The 21,316-nt window shown below is 37.6% G+C and overlaps 1 protein-coding gene across 2 annotated transcripts in view; it reads left to right on the top strand.

Moving 5' to 3' along the window:
- Window positions 1–10,498: 10,498 nt before the first annotated feature.
- Window positions 10,499–21,316, top strand: part of LOC136846498 (glutamine-dependent NAD(+) synthetase-like) — a 29,596-nt gene continuing 18,778 nt past the window's right edge. Inside the window, exons 1-3 of one of the 2 annotated variants that reach the window (XM_067117343.1) lie at window positions 10,499–10,595; window positions 15,004–15,209; window positions 17,968–18,130. In XM_067117343.1, the coding sequence (XP_066973444.1) occupies window positions 17,985–18,130 (146 nt within the window). In that variant the 5' untranslated portion in view covers window positions 10,499–10,595; window positions 15,004–15,209; window positions 17,968–17,984. Of the gene's footprint in view, window positions 10,813–15,003; window positions 15,210–17,967; window positions 18,131–21,316 lie in introns of both variants that reach the window. The other variant, XM_067117344.1, reaches the window with a different exon arrangement.

The following is a 21,316-nucleotide window of genomic DNA, read 5'->3' as shown; positions in this document are numbered from 1 at the left end:
TTTTTAATTTAGTTGCGAAATTATCCTCAAAGACGGAATGTGTTCAGTGACAGACGTCTCTTCTTATCTCGGTCATTGGCTGAGCTTAATACTTACCTCCTTATCTAATATTGGACCAGAATTAAGGGAATCTCAAACAAGATTTTCTAGTCGTTCATGTAGAGAGAGAGAGAGTGTGTGTGTGTGTCGGTTAAGGGGTGTCGAAGGTTATTGTTGTTAGCCAAGTTGGCCTTGAGCAAGCACTGGCTCAGAGGTATAGAAATGCCGCTTTCTGTAAAGAGAAGTTCTGATCCGTTTTCTGTTAAATCATCATTCTCGAAATGATCATTTGCTTGGAATTTTGTTGGACATCAGTGAATTTCTGCACAGAAGGATCTTTTGTTGAAGAGGTGACGAGGGAGAGAGAAAATTATACCTTGCTATTCCTCTTTCTACAGTATTAATTCTATTAGAAACACTTAAAGGATCATTTCAAGATTAACGAACCCACTCTCAGCAGGGTTTGCTATTCTTTACAAGAAGATTATTGGGTTCGTTATTTTTTACATGGGAATAATCCGGGTTCGTTGTTCTAGACATGAACACTTCGGTACCAGACATTTAATCCCCAGGGCCTAGTATTAAACAAGGCGAAATACACTTGACCCCCAGGGGCTAGTACTAAACACGGCGAAACAGTGTAGATGAATCACTGTTTCTCCGTGTTTAGTACTAGCCTTCATGTTGGAGTTCGGACCGGAAAGGGTTGGTTCTTTACATGGGGATCATTGGGTTCGCTGTTCTTGACCGGTTGGTCCATCCGTAACATCCAAAACAATGTAAGACGTTATGTTTATTATTTACCGTTTTGTTTATGGATTTACATTATTATTTTTGTTTTACGCACATCCCAAAGGGGCTGGTACTAAACACGGCTGTTCTTGAAACATGGAGATGTTGGGTTCGTTAATCTTGACATGGTCCCATTTAAATTTCTGTTCAATTGAATTTATTTACTTGAAATAATCGAAAGCCTAAAAAAACCACTCTGGAAAAAAGTTTCATAAGGAAATCAGAGAAATGTAACTGCAGGAATTGAATACAGTAGAATCATTGAGAGTCTAAGAAATACTAAATACATAAAGTAGCTCCCATAGATTTTACCTAGCAATACCAAACACCTCTCTCTCTCTCTCTATTTGCTTTTCTAATCAAAAGTGCACACTAATTCCACAGGAGTGCAGCTTTGATAAAATCTGAGGTCTTTTTGAGACTTGGTTTCTCTTATTCTTTGTGGTTTCACACATACACACACACACACACACACACACACACACACACATATATATATATATATATATATATATATATATATATATATATATATATATATATATATATATTTATATAGTACAAGTAGTTTGAGGCTTATAGTTGATTTTCTTGGGTCACGTTTGCTCGGTCTGGGGATTCGCCTCGCCCCTCTACATCAGCACTTCAAGTTTTGACCATGAATTTTTAAAGGTATATGTGAATGATTCAGCTCCATTTTCAAAAGGTAAAGGTCTACAGGCGATGGGGAATTAAGAGCCAGTTTTGTACCTGAATTGATGACATATATTCGCTATTCAGCCATTTTCTAATAATCAGAGGATTTCCAGAAAGGTGCTCATCTACTTAGTACATCGGCGTTAGTGGCGTTAGTGCACCCCACACGGTGCACTGTAGGCATTGCTAAAGAGTGCTTGCAGGGTCGCTTCACTTTTTAGCTTTCTGCTTGACTGTCACTCCCCTTCCATAGTGCAATTGTAGGGTTTACTCCCAGTTTCTCCTTTAATCCTTGTACTTCATTTCCATTATTTCTTGGATCTTTGTCTTGCTGTCAACAACCCCCGCTTCAACTGCTTTCATTCATTACTTAAGGTCTTTTAGCTCCTTCGGCCCCACTTTAACTGCTTTCCCTTTTCACTATTTCATTTTTTTTCTTCCATCTTACTCTCCACCCTCTTCTAACAATTGATTCATAGTGCAACTGCTTTGAGGTTTTCCTTCTGTTACACCTTCCAAACCTTTTACTGTCAATTTCCGTTTCAGCGCTGAATGACCTTAGTTGCCCCAGTGCTTAGCATGTATGCCTAAAATCTGTAAATCAATCAGTCAGTCACTCAACTCCCTCTTTGTCTTAAAAGTGCTGAATGGGCGAAAGCTCTCCGTTATAGCTTAAATTTCATGACTGATTCATACTCAGTGCATCAGTTAGTAATGTCGATAAGATTACATAAAAATGAATAATTAAGCTAAATTTCAATAGACTTTTAATGGTGCCCAGTTGGTGGTTTGTACAGTTTTTGGATATTTCGTCGATTATTTAATCATCATGGCAGCCTACTGGACAATACAGTGAAATAAAAGAATATTTGCATCTGCAGTTTCCACACCAGCACGGAACAGTTGATAGGTTGCATACTAACTGCTCTTAGGTATGAGGAACATTTACAGTATACTGTGGCTATAAATAAACAGAATCCAGCCTGTTCCCCCTCCCTACCACTCCCTTGACGTCCTCAACGAATACTAAGCTAGCAGAGCCATCTAGTAGCATTCTAGTCCAGTGGAAAATCACCAAATCTTGTTTCGTCACATAACAGATGTTTTTTATGTTTGTTTCTGGTAGATGAGGACCTACTTATGATATAACAATCGGGTGCAGAACTTGCACCCTTGGGGAGAATTTTAATGATGGCTGGTGGCTATCAGAAAACCTAAATTTAACTATGTCCCAGGGCTAAACCTAAGAATTTTTTAATGGGTAGGCACTGGATTTTTTTGTAGTGGGTCATCGCATATAAAATATCATACGTGTATACTGTACACTTATTTCAGCTTTATGTATAATTTATCAGTAATTGTTCATACATAATGAAAATGTTATTTAATAAAACACTTTTTATGTCAAATTTTAGTGAATATTTATTTTAGCTACAGCGACAAATAGTTTTACAAATTCTGTCATTTTCAAGAAATAGTGTTTTAGTTATATTCAAATCATCTACAGACCATAACCTGAAACAAAGCCGCACGTATTTTGGTTGGCAACACTGCTCAGCATTAAACAAGATGTATGAGACATACTGAAATAATTTTTGCCAACTGGGAAGAGGATTTTTCTCAGATGTTTCACTACCACTGCAGAATAATTTTTTCACAGATGAATTGCTTCCATACGTTGACTTCTGTGGCTCCTTGTGTCTGCGATGCTTTACTTGCAGAAATTTTGCTACTGCTGGACGTGGATCAAAAGAGTTCGGGTCGTTTCGGCCGTAAGCACGTTTACCTCCAAAATGGCCGCCGTGTTTAGTACCAGCCCCTTGGGGATGTAAGTAAAACATAAAATAATAACGGTAAATGCCATAAACATAACGGTAAATACCATAAACATAACGTCTTACATTGTTTTGGATGTTACGGCCTAAGTGACTTACGGCCGAAACGACCAGGACCGGATCAAAATGACCTGTACCAGGCCCATTCAAGGCAATGAGCAATCTGTTGTTTGCACTTTGTAGAGACAGCGAGCCTTTTGTCACTGCGAAAAATATTGTAGTGAGAAAGTGCTCTCTCTACTACCATTGAATTGTGATGCTTGTCACCAATGTAATGTTTTTACCACCTTCAAATGTTATGCTGTTCTTTTCTTGTTATTTATTTTGTTCTTTGCCCATGTAAAGAAGTTTATTATTTCCTTTATAGTTGGTTTATCGTTTCTGGCTTTGTTGTTATAGTAGCGATTGAGTCCCAGGAGGTTTAGGAAGACACAGGGGAGCTTTCTTACTTCATTAACACACTAATTAAAATATATATTATTTACAATTAAGTGAATCGAAGTACGAGCCTTGCTTTCTTCTCAACCCACAATTGGTGAGGCCCTTGGATCCTCTATCTTCTCTTCTGTTCTCTGCTTCTCTTCCTTCCTTCCTTGCCTTCTTGAAGGTTCTTCAAAGGAAATGCCCATCCCACCAATAGGCGAGCCATAGCTTCTGTCCCACCTTGTTAGATGTCCTAATTGATTGGAGATTATCTAACGACGTCCCTTTGGGTGTAATTAGATGACTTGATCCCCTCCTTCGTAGGAGGGACTAATGACGTCACCAGAAGTCTTTAAGTTCTGGCGAGATTTGAAAGGTCAGCTCACAGGTGAGACGGGTAAACATTCTTGTTATGATTGTGGTTAGATTACTGGCACCCGTGTTTTGCTACGTAAACACGACACAGGAAGCATCGTTACTCCCTCTGCTTCGTTATTCTCTCTCTCTCTCTCTCTCTCTCTCTCTCTTCTATCTATCAATCTATCACTGGTTCTGTCTCATTTCTTTTTCTCTATTTTATATTTGTGTTATTCCTGACTAATATTCTCCCAGCTATCATTATATAATGAGGTGCTGTTGTTAAGACAAGGTTAACAAGTGGTGCATTTTGCATTTTCAGCAATCTGCTTGAACCTTGTTTTCAGATCTACTTGTTGATCTTTTAACTGTGGCTTCTGTATGAAGAGGTCCTCAATCTTTTTCATTTTCTGAAGAAGAATGTTAGCCCTTCTAGCCATTTCTTTAGGTATTGGGTTAAATATATCAAAGATTTTTTTAACTGATTCTGTTATTTCTTGATCCATCCCTTTTTCAAGAAAGTTTTTTACTGTTTCAACTGTTTCTTGTCGGATAGCATTGTATGACCGACTGGACATTGTCACAAATTGGTTAGCAATTCTCTTTCTTGTTGTCTTTGTGCTTGTGGCTGCATATTCCATGGGGTTATCATCATAATCCAAAGTTGTCCCTCCACTTAGCTTTTTCTCCCAACCGCCACTGTAGGGTTTTCCTGACATTGCCATAAATCGTTCAGTGTACCTCTCTTGAATAGATGGATTTATCAAACAATAGTAAGTCAGTTCTCTGAAATTCCTTCCTTAGACAGGCAAGATGATGCAGAACATCTGCCACTAAGGCTGTTATTCTATATAGTTGACCTCCTGTTTCCCACATTTTCAAATGCCCAGCCACTTGTTGCTGGGTGACTCGATCTTCATTATCAATAGTACTTGCTAAGTTTTTCCAGGTAGCAACATAGGCTGAAAGATTACAGAGAAGACTGGAACACATTGCTTGAACATGCTGAGCAAATCCAACATCAGGTGGATTAACAAACTGTTTGAAAGTCACACCAAGTTTCTTGCATTCATTCTTCACGTGCATAGTACGAACAGAGGAGGTATGGCCTTGTCATAATCCGTAGTAGACAGTAGGCTATAGCGAGCTGACTGATGGAGAGTCACACGTCTTTACTTGTCCAAATTCCAACTGTAAATAAGTGATCGTCTGAACACTCAGCTCAGAATCTGAGTTGCTGATACGTTGTATGGTAATGGTTCGTATCATGCATGTCCTGTAGTGATGGGATAACCAAATATTCAAGAGGAAAACAGTAATTTCATTCGAGACAACCGATTAAACACAGTATAAAGTGATTACGTTTCTTGTGAAACATGCACACACATTATATATACTATATATGTACAGTATGTATGTGTATATATATACTGTAAATATACACAGACACACACACACACATATATATATATACACATACATACACATATATATATATATCATATATGCAAACACACACACCAAAAGTTACTGGCAAGCCCCCATTTTTTTTTATTTTGCGCGTGCGCGCGCATTTATGTCAGTGACTTGGTGTGTGTATGTAAACCTCTTGAAATGCGTTGAAATGTGCGTTATCACAGCCAGTTTAATGGTAGAGTTCAAGATAGTAAAATTAAGAGCACTTTACATATCATGACAGTAAAATGTTTGATAAGATCATTTACTCTCTCTCTCTCTTTCTCAGAAATATTCGAAAAGTAATTTATTTTTAATAAAATAAGATTAGCAAAATAGTAAAATATCGCACACATAGATTATGCTTATCAGTATTTTAAATGACTAAGATATACAGCACAGTACAGTATGTATATATATATATATATATATATATATATATATATATATATATATATATATATATATATATATATATATATATATATATATATATATATAAGTCATTTAAAACACTGATAAGCATAATCTATCTATGCGATATTTTGCTATTTTGCTAATCTTTTTTATTAAAAAAATTACTTTTCAGAAATTACTTTTTATATATATATATATAATTATATATATATATATATATATATATATATATATATATATATATATATATATTTATATATATACTTATAGATAGATAGATAGATATATAGATAGATAATATGTGTGTGGGTAGTCGCCCACCCAGTTAACACGTAACGTTTAGACCTGCTATATCCGAGCTTCTAACTGATGTAGAGACTTGAATTTGGTAGCAAATTGTATGTTTATGTACCCAAGAAATGCAATTGTGGGCTGCAGATTATCATATTTTAATTATTTTCAGACTTCATGAGGCCAAATATCACAAATCGTGGTCAAATATAAAGCCAATATTTCTCATAATGTCACGTGAGGTCAGAGATAGATATCAGCATTTTATATTATACAAATGTTCATCAAATTCAATAAAATAAAATTGATCTGTTGAAGTTTTATTGATGGAATACTTTGCATATACCGAGACACTTCTACAATTTTATGTTTAGTCACTATCGGATGAATCCACCTCAACGCTGTCTGTATCAGGGTCGTCATTTCAGATTTTTGTTGGGGTTGGGGGTAGGGGGGGTGGGCGACAAAGACGGTTTGGCCAGCGAAGCGAGCCTAATCAGCTGAGTTTTTTATTTTTATTTTGAGCTATTTTATGTGTTTTTGAAGCCACATGAGCAAGGTATTTCAGCAAAAGTTATATACTTCCACTACTATGTGTTTTATCTCATCATCACTGGTAGCTAGTAGACAGACAAAGATCAAGAAACATAATATTTCTGAGAAATTTTATATAATTATGATTCCACATTTAAAAAGAAAACATGCTGTTACTTCTTGGGGCTTGGGGGTGAGGGGGCGAAGTTGAGGCTTTGGGGGGGCAACTTGGGTCTTGGGGGTGGGCAAGTTGAGTCTTGAGGGGGCAGTTGAACCCCAGGCCTCCCCCACAAATGACGCCCCTGGTCTGTATCAACGCCATCACCTTTGACGTATTAGTCATAATGGTTTTCCCTGGAAGCAGAAATTGTGCGAGGGATTTTACATTGCCTCCCTGCATGGCAAGCACAGAAGATAGAACATGAAATGCAAGCGATGGAGCAGCTACAACGTACAGTGGAACAACAGTGTAATGACAAGCATCCACATTTAATCATTTTGAGTGCTGATAGAGGAACAGATGATACAGGTGGGGTAGCTTCTAGGGCACATCTCTGGATTGCAGCTTGTACAGTAGGTGGGCTGTATACACATGCTGTTCAAAAGCTTCTTTAGTAGGAGGCAGTACCCTTAGATTTGGAGCAGAATTGAGCTTGTGATTGGCAGTCTCGTTCTCCAAACCATGTATTGAAGAGATGTCATATCGGATTCATTTGGAAATCCATGACGTGATGCTATGAATGCTGTGCATTCAGATTTGTTCTCTTCCTCAGGTGTACACGTGTCACCTAGCTTGTAAAGACTCTTCTTTCCAGATTTTAGGACCTTTAGAACTGTTCCTTTCCCAGTTCTCCACAAACAAGACACACTGTCACATTCTGAAAGCACATGAGCAGCTAAAACATTGTCTAAGATACCATTGTGCTTCTCAACTGTGGCCTTTATGTCTACACATTTTCTTCCTGTTCAGGCATTTCAGGCTTTTTAGGCCCTTCATATAGATGAACTTGTACATCTGGTAAAACCAATTCAGACATTTCTGTCTTTTTAAGACGTTTAATTTTGGTCACTTCTGGTGTGTTCATGTCATTATTGTGTTTTGGTTGAGTAACTAGGATGGCTAAGGCACGGGGTGCCTGGACACCATTTGGTGGTGAAATTTCTGCATCAAAGTTATCGGCTACCACTTGAACAAGGCCATTATCACTATTGAAAATCCCTAGCTTCTCTTTGCTACTGGCTGCTGCACGAGCTGCAGAACTCTTGAAACGTAGCACTTCATCATAAGAAGGTGTAGTACCTAAGTCATGCAAGAGCTCAATATTTATTTTGTCACAAATTACAACACCTGGGGCAATTTGCAACATTGTGGGTTTATTTGTAATGGCAACTGTCACCGTATTTCCTGCCATTGCTGCTGGTAATTTTGTCTCCAGTTTTGGGGAAAGGGTAGACAGCATAATAAAGTTGGGCTGCTACAAGCCAAAGCATTATCCAGGCATATTCTTGTATTATAAGTTGACCGGTCACATTTGAGTTTTCTACATTCCTTGATTATCACTTTGGCAACTTGCTCTGTGGCTGTGTTAATATCTTCCTCATTGCTAGAAATCAACTTCATATGTTTTGAGGCTTGATAGGATGAGTAGGTCTGGCTCCAGTTTATCTGATAATTTTTTAATCAACAATCTTCTAGACAGCTGTTCTCCTCCATGTGATTTATACAATTCTTCAAGCTCAACTGGATTCCACACATTAGATTTGTCAGCCAGCATCCAGTCGACAACTTTAAAAAAAGCATCATCATTAGTACTCTGAGCCTTACTTTGAGACTGACCAATACTGCACTTGAAGATTTGTAGGCAGTGTCTGTGGTATTTAGCGCCTGCTGCTTGAAGTCACTGACTGCTGATTGCACACGCAGCCTTACTTCATTCCCCCAGTCATCATTTCTGTGATCACAGGTGTCTAGAATAACATCCTTGAAAGTTCTTTTGTGATTTCCCACGGTCTGCAGTGCGACAATAGCTGGCTGGACGCCATCGATCTGGGTGGCGTGGATCCAGCTCTTCACAATTTTTTGCCACATATAAAACAGTGTTCTTTGAATATGAAAGTTACTTGTTCTGATCGGCGGCTTCGTTTTACTTGTGGTGCATCATTGGTATCTTTCTTAGAAACATGGTGCTTAATGTGACACTTTGATGTATACGATGTTATACAACTTTTGTGACACCAATATTTTGCATCTGGTTCATGGGATAACTGTTCATGCAAATTATCACCTCTACTTGTACTGGCTGTATGCAAGCGCTTTACATATAGAAATCCACCACAACCACTACCACTACAGTTGATATAAGATCTTTAATAGCAATTCTGACTATTTATGCTGGTTTGTCTGAAAAAAAAAAAAAAAAACATATTTGAGTCACCACCACCATGAATGTGTGTGTGTGTGTGTGTGTGTGAAAAAGTTAAGTATACTTTAGTTTAACAGACCACTGAGCTGATTAAAGCTCCTAAAAAGGATTAGACTTATTTCACGTGGCTAAGAACCAGTTGGTTACCTAGCAACGGGACCTGTTATTGTGGAATCCGAACCACATTATACCGAGAAATAAATTCCTCTAATTCTTCATTGGCCGGCCGGAGACTTGAACGCGGGCCCAGCAGAGTGCTAGCCGAGAACTATACCGACCCGTCCAACGAGGAGCTTGTGTGTGTGTGTGTGTGTGTGTGTAAGGTTAGTCTATCTGTCTGTCTTTCTTTAAATGGCCGAACAATGAGCGATCGTTACTTCCTCATTTTGTCATTCTATTATACTAACTTCTTATACTAACTTATTTAAGTAGAAATTTAAAGCTAGCAATCATTCATAATGATGCTGCATTTAGGAATACATAAATTTACCGATTTAATCGGGAATTTTATGAAAAATGTTGCAGTAGCATAACACGTGATGCGTAGGCGGTAGGCCAGCTGAGAAACCATATCGTCACCTTATTAAAATAATTGCCCAAGTCATTTTTGGGCGACTTTTGGATTTTTGCCTAAGTCGGTTCTCCCGGACGTGGCGCACCTTTTGATATACTTACCTGACTTATTTGGTTGAGTATGAGTGGTCGAGAATTCACAGTAAACATTTTGCCTAAATCACAAGGTGACTTTTTACGGTGCTAAATAATGAGCAGGAGAAAAGTTACTGCTGATTTATTCAGGACACAGGCGGTTTATATAGCGGCGGACTGACGTCACCCCGAGGAATACAATGAGAATCAGGGTGACCTGAGGTCAATTACTCTTGACAATAATTACAATGAATAAATACAATTTGAGTTACAAAAATGGACAATGATCAAGCTAACAACAATCTGATGCATGTGCAAAAGAAACATATGCAATATAAGTTAGTAACAGGTATAAATTTACATAGATCAGTATGGTTGATTCAGCATGGCTGCTCCCTCTTGACCCGCTACTATGGGGGCGGTATAGAAAACGGGTCGTCATCATAGAAGACCCGCTTAGCGGGGACTTTACAAATACTAAGTCAAACAATGTGATTTAGGCAATTTGACTTTCTCTTACATTTTCAGTAGTATCACCTTTTTTTATCAGTTTTCTTTCTTTTAGACATTTTAACGTTTTCTATAATTACTGATTGTAAACATCAGACATATGCTGAGCTGTGAATGCAAAGCACGTCAGTGTATAAAAGTTATCTATATTAGGTGTGATTTTCGTCTATCAAAGGTAATGTACAAAACGTCTACAATTGTGTATAATGTGCTGAGAGGAGAAAATGAAATATGTAAGAGGGGAGTGAATAGACCAAGCAGCAGTCAGTGGTTTTCATTAACTTTGTACTGATGCCTGTAATGTGTAAATTTCAAGTAATTCCCTATTTACATGAGGTTTTCAGAAGAAACTGATTAGATTTTTATCAAGATCCTTCTTGTTCCTTGGCATGGTAAGCAATCTATGATTATGTTGTTTATGATTTTTGGATTTCGTTCTTTCACAGATAGGCCTAATAGATTGTGAGTGGCAGGCCTAATCTGTTGACAAAAATATGAGCTATTCAGAGCTGCATGTGGAACCTGAAACATCTGGGATATCAGATGCATTCATTGATAAAGATTTGGATGCTGAAGATGACTCAGATCTTGAGCCATACTACCAGCCAGATGGTGATGATCCATCAAGCTCTGAAACTGAGGTAGCTAAAGATGATCATGGATTTATGAGATGCTGACGTTGGTGAAAATGTATTTATATTGGCATCTACTACGTGTCACGGAGGAATTTCCTCCCCCCCGCCCCAAGACATTAAGATACGAGAATAATAATAATACTAAACATATGCACTGTTGTCAGTCTTCTTGCCTGGAGACAGGGGTTGGAGAATGGTACCGTGTCATAGTTGACAAGGTGGGTATGAAGACTACGAACGTTTACGCTGTCTGGAAATTTGAGTAGGCCTGTCCTACCTGCTATTACGTGATACTCCTTGGGTGTATGGGTCTTGTTACTGATGAGGCCAGGTGATGTCTTCCCACTGGGAGGCAATTGAAGCGTTGATTTCTATTTTGGGGGTAAAGGTAAGATGGTATTGAAGAAAATCCCTGGGCCCCAGTTCCTCTCTTTATTACTCATTACATCATGCCAAAATTCTCTTAGGCTTAGTCTCCTGGACATGGTTAATTTACATACTTCCGAACTCCTGGACTAGGTTAATTTACACATTCTTCCAGACTCCTGGACTAGGTTAATTCACATACTCTTCAGAACTCCTGGACGGTTAATTTACATGCTCTTCAGGACTCCTGGACTAGGTCAATTTACATGTTCTTCCGAATTCCTGGACTTGGTTAATTTACATACTCGTCAGAACTCCTGGACTAGATCCCAGGAAATATTCCTTTTATTTAATTTTGATTTCAAGAAAAACAATGTAAGTGAATAGTTTAAAACAAAAAACAAAAAATTACTCTTTATATTGAGATACCTCAAAAAAAAAAAAAAACATATCAACTACATACTAGGGGAATTGCTTTTCCTTCACAATAGGACAGTACCAAATGTTGAGCAGGTCCTGGAATCAGTTAATTCACAGTAAGGTGTAAATCACACAGTACTACTCCACACAGTACTAAATGTTTGTACACAATATATGTCAATGGATAAGGCTACCTGAAAGATTTCTGAGAAAAACTTAAACTAAAATGAGGTAAAATTAGGCTAAGGTGCCTTTTAATAGGATATAGTCTAGGCTAGGCCTCCTCAGAAATCGGTCAGGATAGCCTATGCAAAGTTTACATGGCTGATTTTTTACTAGGTTACAATAGGCCACAAAGTTAGGTTAGTTTAATGAGGGTATAGGCTAAGTCCTATGTAACTAAGTTTTCAAGAATTTATATATATATATAGCCTAACTACATTTAACAAAAATAGTCATAATTCCTCATTCAAACAGGATTAGTCTAGGGTAGGTTTTCCTAAATTACTGTATAGCCTAGTCTAAGATCGTGGTCAGCAGTGGAAATTTCCATGAGAGAGGTAGGGGTAACCCCAAGATGCCCTGTAGGACGGCCATTTTGTGGTACCCTTTTGGCACGGGTATGTATAAAAACCTTATACAAACAAAATACTTTTATAGTCATAATCACTCTTACAACAGTAGTGTAAAGATATTAGAGGAGGATGATGAATCAGTTTCTAAATAAATCAATAATAATTAAAGGAATAATTTTCCCATTACATATGTACTACAAAACAAAAGCTCCAGGTACATAACTTCACACTGTGTGATCTGAAATCCAAGAAAGGTTACTGCTACATCTGGAATGAAACTGAAGGTGACTTGAAAAGTGAAATTTTTTCATATCTGCAGTACCATCACTTTGAAACTATAATTTCAGAGAGCCCTGATTTACAAGAGCTTGTGATCTGGAGTGATGGATGTAGCTACCAGAACAGAAACGTGAAAGTTGCCAATGGCTATTCTGCTCTTGCCAGAAAACATGGTGACCGCCCTATAGTCCGAAGGCCCGATAGTCCGAAGGTCCGATAGTCCGAAAGTCAGCAGGCCCGATAGTCCGAAGGTCCGATAGTGCGACGGACTGTAATCAGCCCCCAACCCCTCCATAGCTAATACGGCAAAATTGTAACCAGTAAACACCCATAAAAATACCAACCTACGACTATCGGACCTTCGGACTATCGGGCCTTCGGACTAACGGACTGTAATCAGAAAACATGGCATCAGCATCGTTCAGAAGTACCTCGTTGTAGGCCATACGCAAATGGAGTGCGACTCCATGCATGGCATTCTTGAAAGAAAACTAGTGAATGATGTCTTCACAGAACGAGATTATGCAGTACTTATTCAGTGTGCGAGGATCCCCATACATAGTCAGACAGATGAAGGATAACATGGCATCAGCATCGTTCAGAAGTACCTCGTTGTAGGCCATACGCAAATGGAGTGCGACTCCATGCATGGCATTCTTGAAAGAAAACTAGTGAATGATGTCTTCACAGAACGAGATTATGCAGTACTTATTCAGTGTGCGAGGATCCCCATACATAGTCAGACAGATGAAGCACCAAGACTTCATAAAGAATGAGAATTTATTCTTCACCAGCATCAGACCTGGTAAAAAGTCAGGAGATCCAGTGGTTCACGATCTGCGAGGTTTAATGTACCAAATTGATGGAACAGTGAAGTTCAGGGTGCCATTCAACGTCCACTCAGCGTGGGAGACTCTGTCACACCGGATTCAAAACGTATTAGTTAAATGGATTCCATTGTTTTCATCAAGACTGCCTATAACTGTGCGTAAATAAAACGACCTACAGTCCATGAAGACAGTTATGCCAACTGACTGCTATAATTTTTTTGATACCTTGCCTTACGAGTAATGAATAGTGACAAGATCTCGGTACTGTAAGTCATAATTATGAACAAAGACAAGGAAACAAGGTTTGAGAAGTATTTGATTAATTTCCCCCTTTCATTTGTTTAAGTTTATTTTAAAAATTAAGGTTATTATGCAGATAAATCATAATTGTGAAAAGATGCAGGAAACAGTGCTTTGAGAATCAGATAATTAATTTTCCCTTTGTTTTCCTTTATTTTTCAGAAGGTCTTATACTTATTTACATTTTGTTACTAATAAATATATTGGTGCTGTATTTTGCACTTTTCACTGACTTTCATCTGCAGAATGTCTGAACTACTTTTTCAGAATGTGTACATATTTTTTTCCCTGTTTTGAACTAACTGGTACTTTAGCATTTTGCCTGTGTCATATGAAAACTTTTCCAATAAAATTTCTTAAGTCAATTTAATTCGTGTTATTTTAAAGAATAACGCTTTACACATAAGAAAAGCATATAAATGTTTTTGTCCATGTATCAAGAAGTTATAAAATGATCAGCATTTCACTGATACCAAAATCAAGAAAATGAGAAGGTTTTTTTCGATTTCTCAAAAAGTTGAAAAAATGACTTAGGCAATTGTTTTATTTTAATTAGGTGACGGTATGTATTTGTTGACATTCGCGTTTAGTTGTTCCACCACTAGATAGTATGAGATATTGCTTTGTGATTTCCACACGATGTAGAAGAAAGAAAATGCATTCATAATTTGCAGGGTAAACTTTTTATTTTTTTACAGTGGTGGAAACATGTCGACCTTGGCGACCTCGATACTGTTATTGCGGGTCGAGATATCTCGACGCTAGCAACCAAAGGACTAATGATTTTTTCCCGAGAAAAGGACAGAATTTAGACAAATAGGACATTACAACATCTGATAGTACAATTTTTACACTTCCTTAAACAAGAACATGAATTTTATCACTGAAATAAAACTTCTATGTTAAATAGAAAATAAGGTATGGCTAAAAAATATTCCCTTACTCCTGCACCCAGTTGTTTTATAATAAGTAGGGTCTAGATAACAAGAAAAAAAAAAACAATTGTTATCACGAAACGAGGTTTCACCAAAAACTCCATTCTGCCACTCGACTATTCTGACAAGACTGCCAGTTCGAGTGCAAAAGCTCTATCAACTCCTTTCATGTTTGTTGTATATTATTTGTTTCTGTGATAGGATTATTATGATTTATTGTACTTACTTCATCCCACTCCCTAGGTAGCAATGGTGATGCAATATCGTGGGTAATTTACACTCGAAACCCAGAATTTAATTGTGGCGGGCAGCATCATCGTAGTCGCTGACTCACCGGCGAATCGGCAGTTTACATAACTGGTCAGTCGTGTAACGGAGAGCATCCCTCGCGGAGTGTGGTATTTTGCTTCGCCTCTACTCGCAATCAACTGTGGCAGGTGAACTGATAGGTAAGGTGACAGATGCCAGGTTCTTCCATCTTCATTTCAAAGTAATTGTTTTAATAAGAACACTTTAGCCAAGAGCAATACCTGTAGATGCAATCTCCGTTTGCTCTTAGTGGAAAGGTTGGGTTATTCATATTTTTAGTTTTCTGTAAAAGAAAACTATTGTGCCAGCTTTGTCTGTCCGTCTGGACTTCATTCGGTCCGGACTTTTTTCTGTCAACACTTTTTCTGTCCGTCTCAGATCTTTGATGGTTGGAGGCTTGGAGGCTGTAAATTGTTATGTTGATCATCCACCCGCCAACTTTCAAATCATACGGACAAAAAAGTGCAGCCCTCTACCCTCAGTAGTTTTTATTTTATTTAAGGTTCAGTTTATCCATAATCGTGCTTCGGGCAACGATATAGGTTATGCCACCACCGGGCCATGGTTAAAGTTTCATGGGCCGCGCCTGATACAACATTATACCGAGATCACCGAAAGACAGATCTATTTTCGGTGGCCTTGTTTATAAGCTGTATCGGCTGTACAGAAAAATCGATTGCGTCGAAGAAACTTCGGTGCATTTCTTTCTTGTTTTATGGTGCTTTAAGAGAACAGCAGATTATACAGCGGTGACGATGTCTTATCGTAAATGATGCTTATCGTGATAACCCAATCTGAGAGAGAGAGGGAGAGAGGACAGTTGACATGTGGTAGTTCCCGACCATTTCAATTTACTCTCATTAAGTCAAGGCAACACCACTCATCCAGATTGTGCCGTAGACCGGTTAAATGCAAAAATAGGGCGTTGTGCATGAGGCAAAGGCCCCTCTTGATATTGGAGTACTTTAACGTAAGAGTCAAATAATTATCGTAAGGTACAAATTGGATTTCCTTACTATATGTGTTAAATAAATGGGTTTTTCTTTCAATATGTCCGCACCCAAATACACCAGATCCTATATCTTCACTTCTAATAGCTATAATAAAGAAAACTGTGCAAAAGTGTACATTTTTGGGGTAATTGAATCCAGTAAAAGATATCAAAGTTTAAAGACATATTTTCTAGTTACACTTATTGTAGTTGGTAAAAATTCAATTTTTTGAAAGTTTTATTGAATTTACTATAATCAACAAGCAGCACATAGCTTAGAACCCACTACAATAGGGAGTCAATGTATTTTCATATGTACTTTGTAGATAAAATATTAAAACATTTTCAAAGGTTCAGAGCAAGGCATATATGTATCTCTATAGACCTTGGTTCAGAGGACCATTGGCCATCGTAATCAGCTACCTGACTTGGGCAGTATGACCTTAGTGAGCATTGTAAGGAGATCCCCATAAATCGTTGTTTCACCACTTTCTCGACAGCTGCTTTCATGTAAATACGGGTAGAGCAGCACCAGAATTCAACACATCTTCAACATATGTTGTGATCATGCCGTGTCGGTATGAAGCGAAGCGTTAACAACACTTTCATTCCCCGTGTTTGTACAAAAAATAAGTAGTATATCTTAGTTGAACCAGACCACTGAGCTGATTAACAGCTCTCCTAGGGCTGGCCCGAAGGATTAGATTTATTTTACGTGGCTAAGAACCAGTTGGTTACCTAGCAACGGGACCTACAGCTTACGAGAAATGAATTTCGATCACCAAAGATAAAATCCTCTAATTCTTCATTGGCCGGTCGGAGAGTCGAGCGTTGGGCCAACAGCGTGCTAGCCGAGAGCTCTACCCACCCCTTCAATGAAGAACTAACCACAAGTATGTTTTCATTTCTTATGTAGTGTCAAAGTTCTTGTAGGGCTGAAAGTAATGTGAGACGATTATTACGTGGACTTTATCTCATAGAAAAGGGAATTGTCCAAAAAAAAAAAAAAGAAACTATTATGAATTAACAGCATTTGAGATGATGTAACTAGCATCTTATTGAGACTTAGAAGAGGGCCCCCTTCCTTTATTATTATTATTTTTATTTATTTATTTAATTTTTTTTTGGTCTATCACAGTCATCCTATTCGACTGGGTGGTTTTTATAGTGTGGGGCTCCGGGTTGCATCCTGTCCCCTTAGGAGTCCATCACTTTTCTCACTGTATGCGCTGTTTCTAGTAGCACACTTTTCTGTATGAGTCCGGGAGCTACTTCGGCATCTAGTTTTTCCAGATTCCTTTTCAGAGATCTTGGGATCGTGCCTAGTGTTCCTATGGTTATGGGTACAATTTCCACTGGCATATCCCATATCCTTCTTATTTCGATTTTCTTATTTCGAATGTCCGGCGCTTGCGCAGAACCAATACAAAAAGAGGCATGATTCAGTAACAAAAGCCCCCACTGGAGCCTGTGTAAGAAACACCAGCTAGCTTGCGGATGGGTGATACGTGCCAATAGACCGGACGTGACGTTGATTGACAAAATCAAGGAGAAAATATCACTCACTGATGTCGCAATACCATGGGACACCAGAGTAGACGAGAAAGAGAGAAAAAATTGATTACTATTATTATTACTATTAAACTAATAGATTTACAATTTCAGTTTTCAATCTGAGTAATAAAAAACCCACAATTATATAGTAAATATATTACTATGTAATAAGAACCAAAGACTTTCTACACCGTTCATCTGTTCGAAAGTCTTGGGACCTTTTTACATAGTATTATATTTACTAATATTAAATATTTTTAAACAATTATTATTATTATTATTATTATTATTATTATTATTATTATTATTATTATTCATGAAGCCTGTTCTTTATAGCAAACTTATTTACTCAGGAACCAGAACCGTGGATATGGGGAGAGTAGCGGTGCTTGCAACATGTTCCTTAAACCAGTGGGCTCTCGATTATCAGGGAAACGTGGAACGGATTATTGAATCGATCAGGAAGGCCAAGGATGCTGGCGCCCGGTATCTGTGTGGGACTGAGCTCAGTATCACGTAAGTGGCATTTGAATATTTGTGTTGAATAATCATGATGATAATGACAGTGTTCATCATATCCATGACAGATGAATGATGCTATATCTACTATTGACTAACATCAAGAATTATTGCTGAATTGATCGTGGAAACACTATTGCATCATAGTTCAAAATTGTCTAGTTGAGCTCTTTGAAGCATAAACATTTACAAAGGCTGAAGTCGTGTAATGATGAATTAATGAAAATTATGAAAAAGAAATCGAATCTTGAAGTAGAAAGACTACTAACTAATTCTGAGGGAGTTATTATGCAAAACTGTGGAAGAGGTCTGGTTGTTTAGCTAAATTCCGATTATTCTTCATTTTCTTATAAAGCTATTTTCACACATCTAACGTTCTTCTCTGACTCCTTACATCATTCCATCGATAACGATAATTAAACAGACATGGCGACAGAACAAGTCCGTTTTTACCTAAAATTAGCATTCTTCCAATCGACATACTCCAACACACTCTGCTTTCATTGTAAAATCTCGTAATTGTTCTCAGCATATTATGTTCGACACCAAATATCTCCAGCACCCTCCCTAATGCATCTCCATCATCAGTTCTATCATAACATTTTTCTAGGTCCATTTATATCACGCAGCTTTTCCTCGTTTCTCTCAAACCTATGACATATCTGTTCTTACAATCAGCACTCGATCCCCGTGCCCCGTTGTTTTTCTGAACCGACACCTTTCTCTCCCGATCAGTCCTGTTGTCATCTGTCTTACCTTTTAAATGAAATTCTCTCTTTACACCTTCCGTGGTGCTACAAATAGGAGTGTTATGCCTATATAATTCTTTTTTGAGATATTTATGAATATATTATGTCCACAGAGGACCTCAATAATACAGAAGGTTCAGAGGAGGGGATTCTTTATTTTCAAGCTTTCAGAGGCGTGTCTCCTCCATCTTCAAGAAACCAAATAATCTTTTGAACCCTCCGTATCATTGAGGTCCTTTGTGAAAGTAATAGCTTTTTACACTGAATATATATATTATATATATATATATATGTCTATAGTATATATATATATATATATATATATATATGTCTATAGTATATATATATATATATATATATATATATATATATATATATATATATATATATATATATATATATGTATGTATGTATGTATGTATTCATAATTGCTCAGGTTTAAGATCCAGTCACCACTACCGCCTTTATTCATATTCATATGAACAAATATGCCTGTCAGTCATTCCTTTGAACTTCTTCCTTATCTAGACTTTACTTACCCTGGTAAGTCACTACGCCACATATTCACTGATATAGTGCATCAACTTCTGCAAAGTTTCTTTAATTCATGGTCCCATCTTCACCCTCTTAGTTCGCCATCCAAATACACTCGACAGCCATTTCCAGAAGCGTTCTCAAACTTACACTAATTCTATCCATTGTAGCGTGATTCAGGTCTGCCTCTCTTCCACCATCCACATTTAGCAAATGTTCACATTACTTTTCCATTGGACCAGGACTGCACTCTCTTAAAACAGCATCTCTCCTTCTGCATCTTTTATTCCGAGATCCATATGTGCATTAACCTTTCTGCACATCTCTCCCTATAAAACACCTTCTGAAAGTACTTGTTCAGGTTCACGACTATATTTTCATGACTTGTCCTCTTTTCTCCCATTTGCTCTTTGATTTTCTTACTCGTCTTCATGTTTATATGTATGCAGTTTTCTCTATTGCCATGTAATTGCATTTCAAACAATCTCATTTATCCTTTCACTAAACCACTTATTTCCCCATGCTACCACTGAATGTGTCATTCCTCTTTTTACAGTTTTCAACTCACAAGCACACACTGCTGAATCAATGAGCAATCCATGAATTTTACATACTTCTCATATACAACTTCCAATATTGAATTTAGTCCTAACTCATTTTGCATTCATCCTATCACGCTGTCATTACTGCCTCTTATTAAACTCACTTGTCCTGATTGCACTTATAGTTCTATTTTCATCTACTCTTCAAGCGGATCATGATCAGACAGCTCTAGCCAAGCCTCGTCTCACCATTGCTTCCATGTACATGCTCTTTCATTTACTCCAAAAACTCTCTCCTTCTTGATTTGGTACATACTTCCACAAGGCATTCCATTCTCATTTACCACAGTAACTCCATACCAACTGCTAACAAGAACATTCTGTCACTTACCTTCGCATTTAAGTCACATAGAGCAGCCATCCTGTCAGATTTTCCATAGCCAGCCAGGTACAGTTCGAATTTTCCAAAAACTCTCACTCTTTTTGTCTTGCATTTCTGGACCAGTCTGCCTACTAATACATAGTAATTTCAGTGCACGGTCTAGAGTCTAGACCGTGCACTGAAATGATAATGCGTCTGTCTTCCTCTGACCTCGGACCGGATATGAAAAAAAAAACCGTTACATGGGGCAGCCCTCCCCCCTACTCTCCCAATCTCCACCCTCCTCTGAGGTGACAACTAATTGCCGGCGAGAGACACTGGACGTTCGCTAAGATTTAAATTTTTAATCTTTTTAATAATAATACATATGTGTATATATATGCCTATATATATATATATATATATATATATATATATATATATATAATATATATATATATATATATATATATATATATATATATATATATATATATATATATATATATATATATATATATATATATATATATATTGCAACACCTGTCAAAATGAAAACTGTCATTACCCCCATCAAATGCGAAATTATCCCCAGTGGGGTAATTTACCCCTATTTGGGAACCGCTGGTCTAGACCGTTTTTCCGTGGTATAGCTCTCGGCTCATGTATGTTAGGCCCATTGCTTGCTTTTGGCCTGCTGATGATGATTCCACCCAGTTGTAAATGGACACCAGCGTTGGCTGAGGTTAGGAAAAGAGGTGTAGGGGCTAGGAACCTCAGTCTCACAAAACTTTTTGAGATATATATGAATATATTATTTCCACAGAGGACCTCAATAATACAGAAGGTTCAGGAGAGGAGAGTCTTTATTTCCAAGCTTTCAGAGGCGTGTCTCCCTCCATCTTCAAGGCACCAAATAATCTTTTGAACCCTCCTTATCATTGAGGTCCTCTGTGAAAGTAATAGCTTTATACACTGAATATATAGTGTGTATAAT

The sequence above is a fragment of the Macrobrachium rosenbergii genome, chromosome 15, assembly GCF_040412425.1.
Source record: "Macrobrachium rosenbergii isolate ZJJX-2024 chromosome 15, ASM4041242v1, whole genome shotgun sequence".
Taxonomy (NCBI): domain Eukaryota; kingdom Metazoa; phylum Arthropoda; class Malacostraca; order Decapoda; family Palaemonidae; genus Macrobrachium; species Macrobrachium rosenbergii.
Note: the sequence above shows the minus strand (reverse complement) of the source record. Positions and strands in the feature narration are given on the sequence as shown.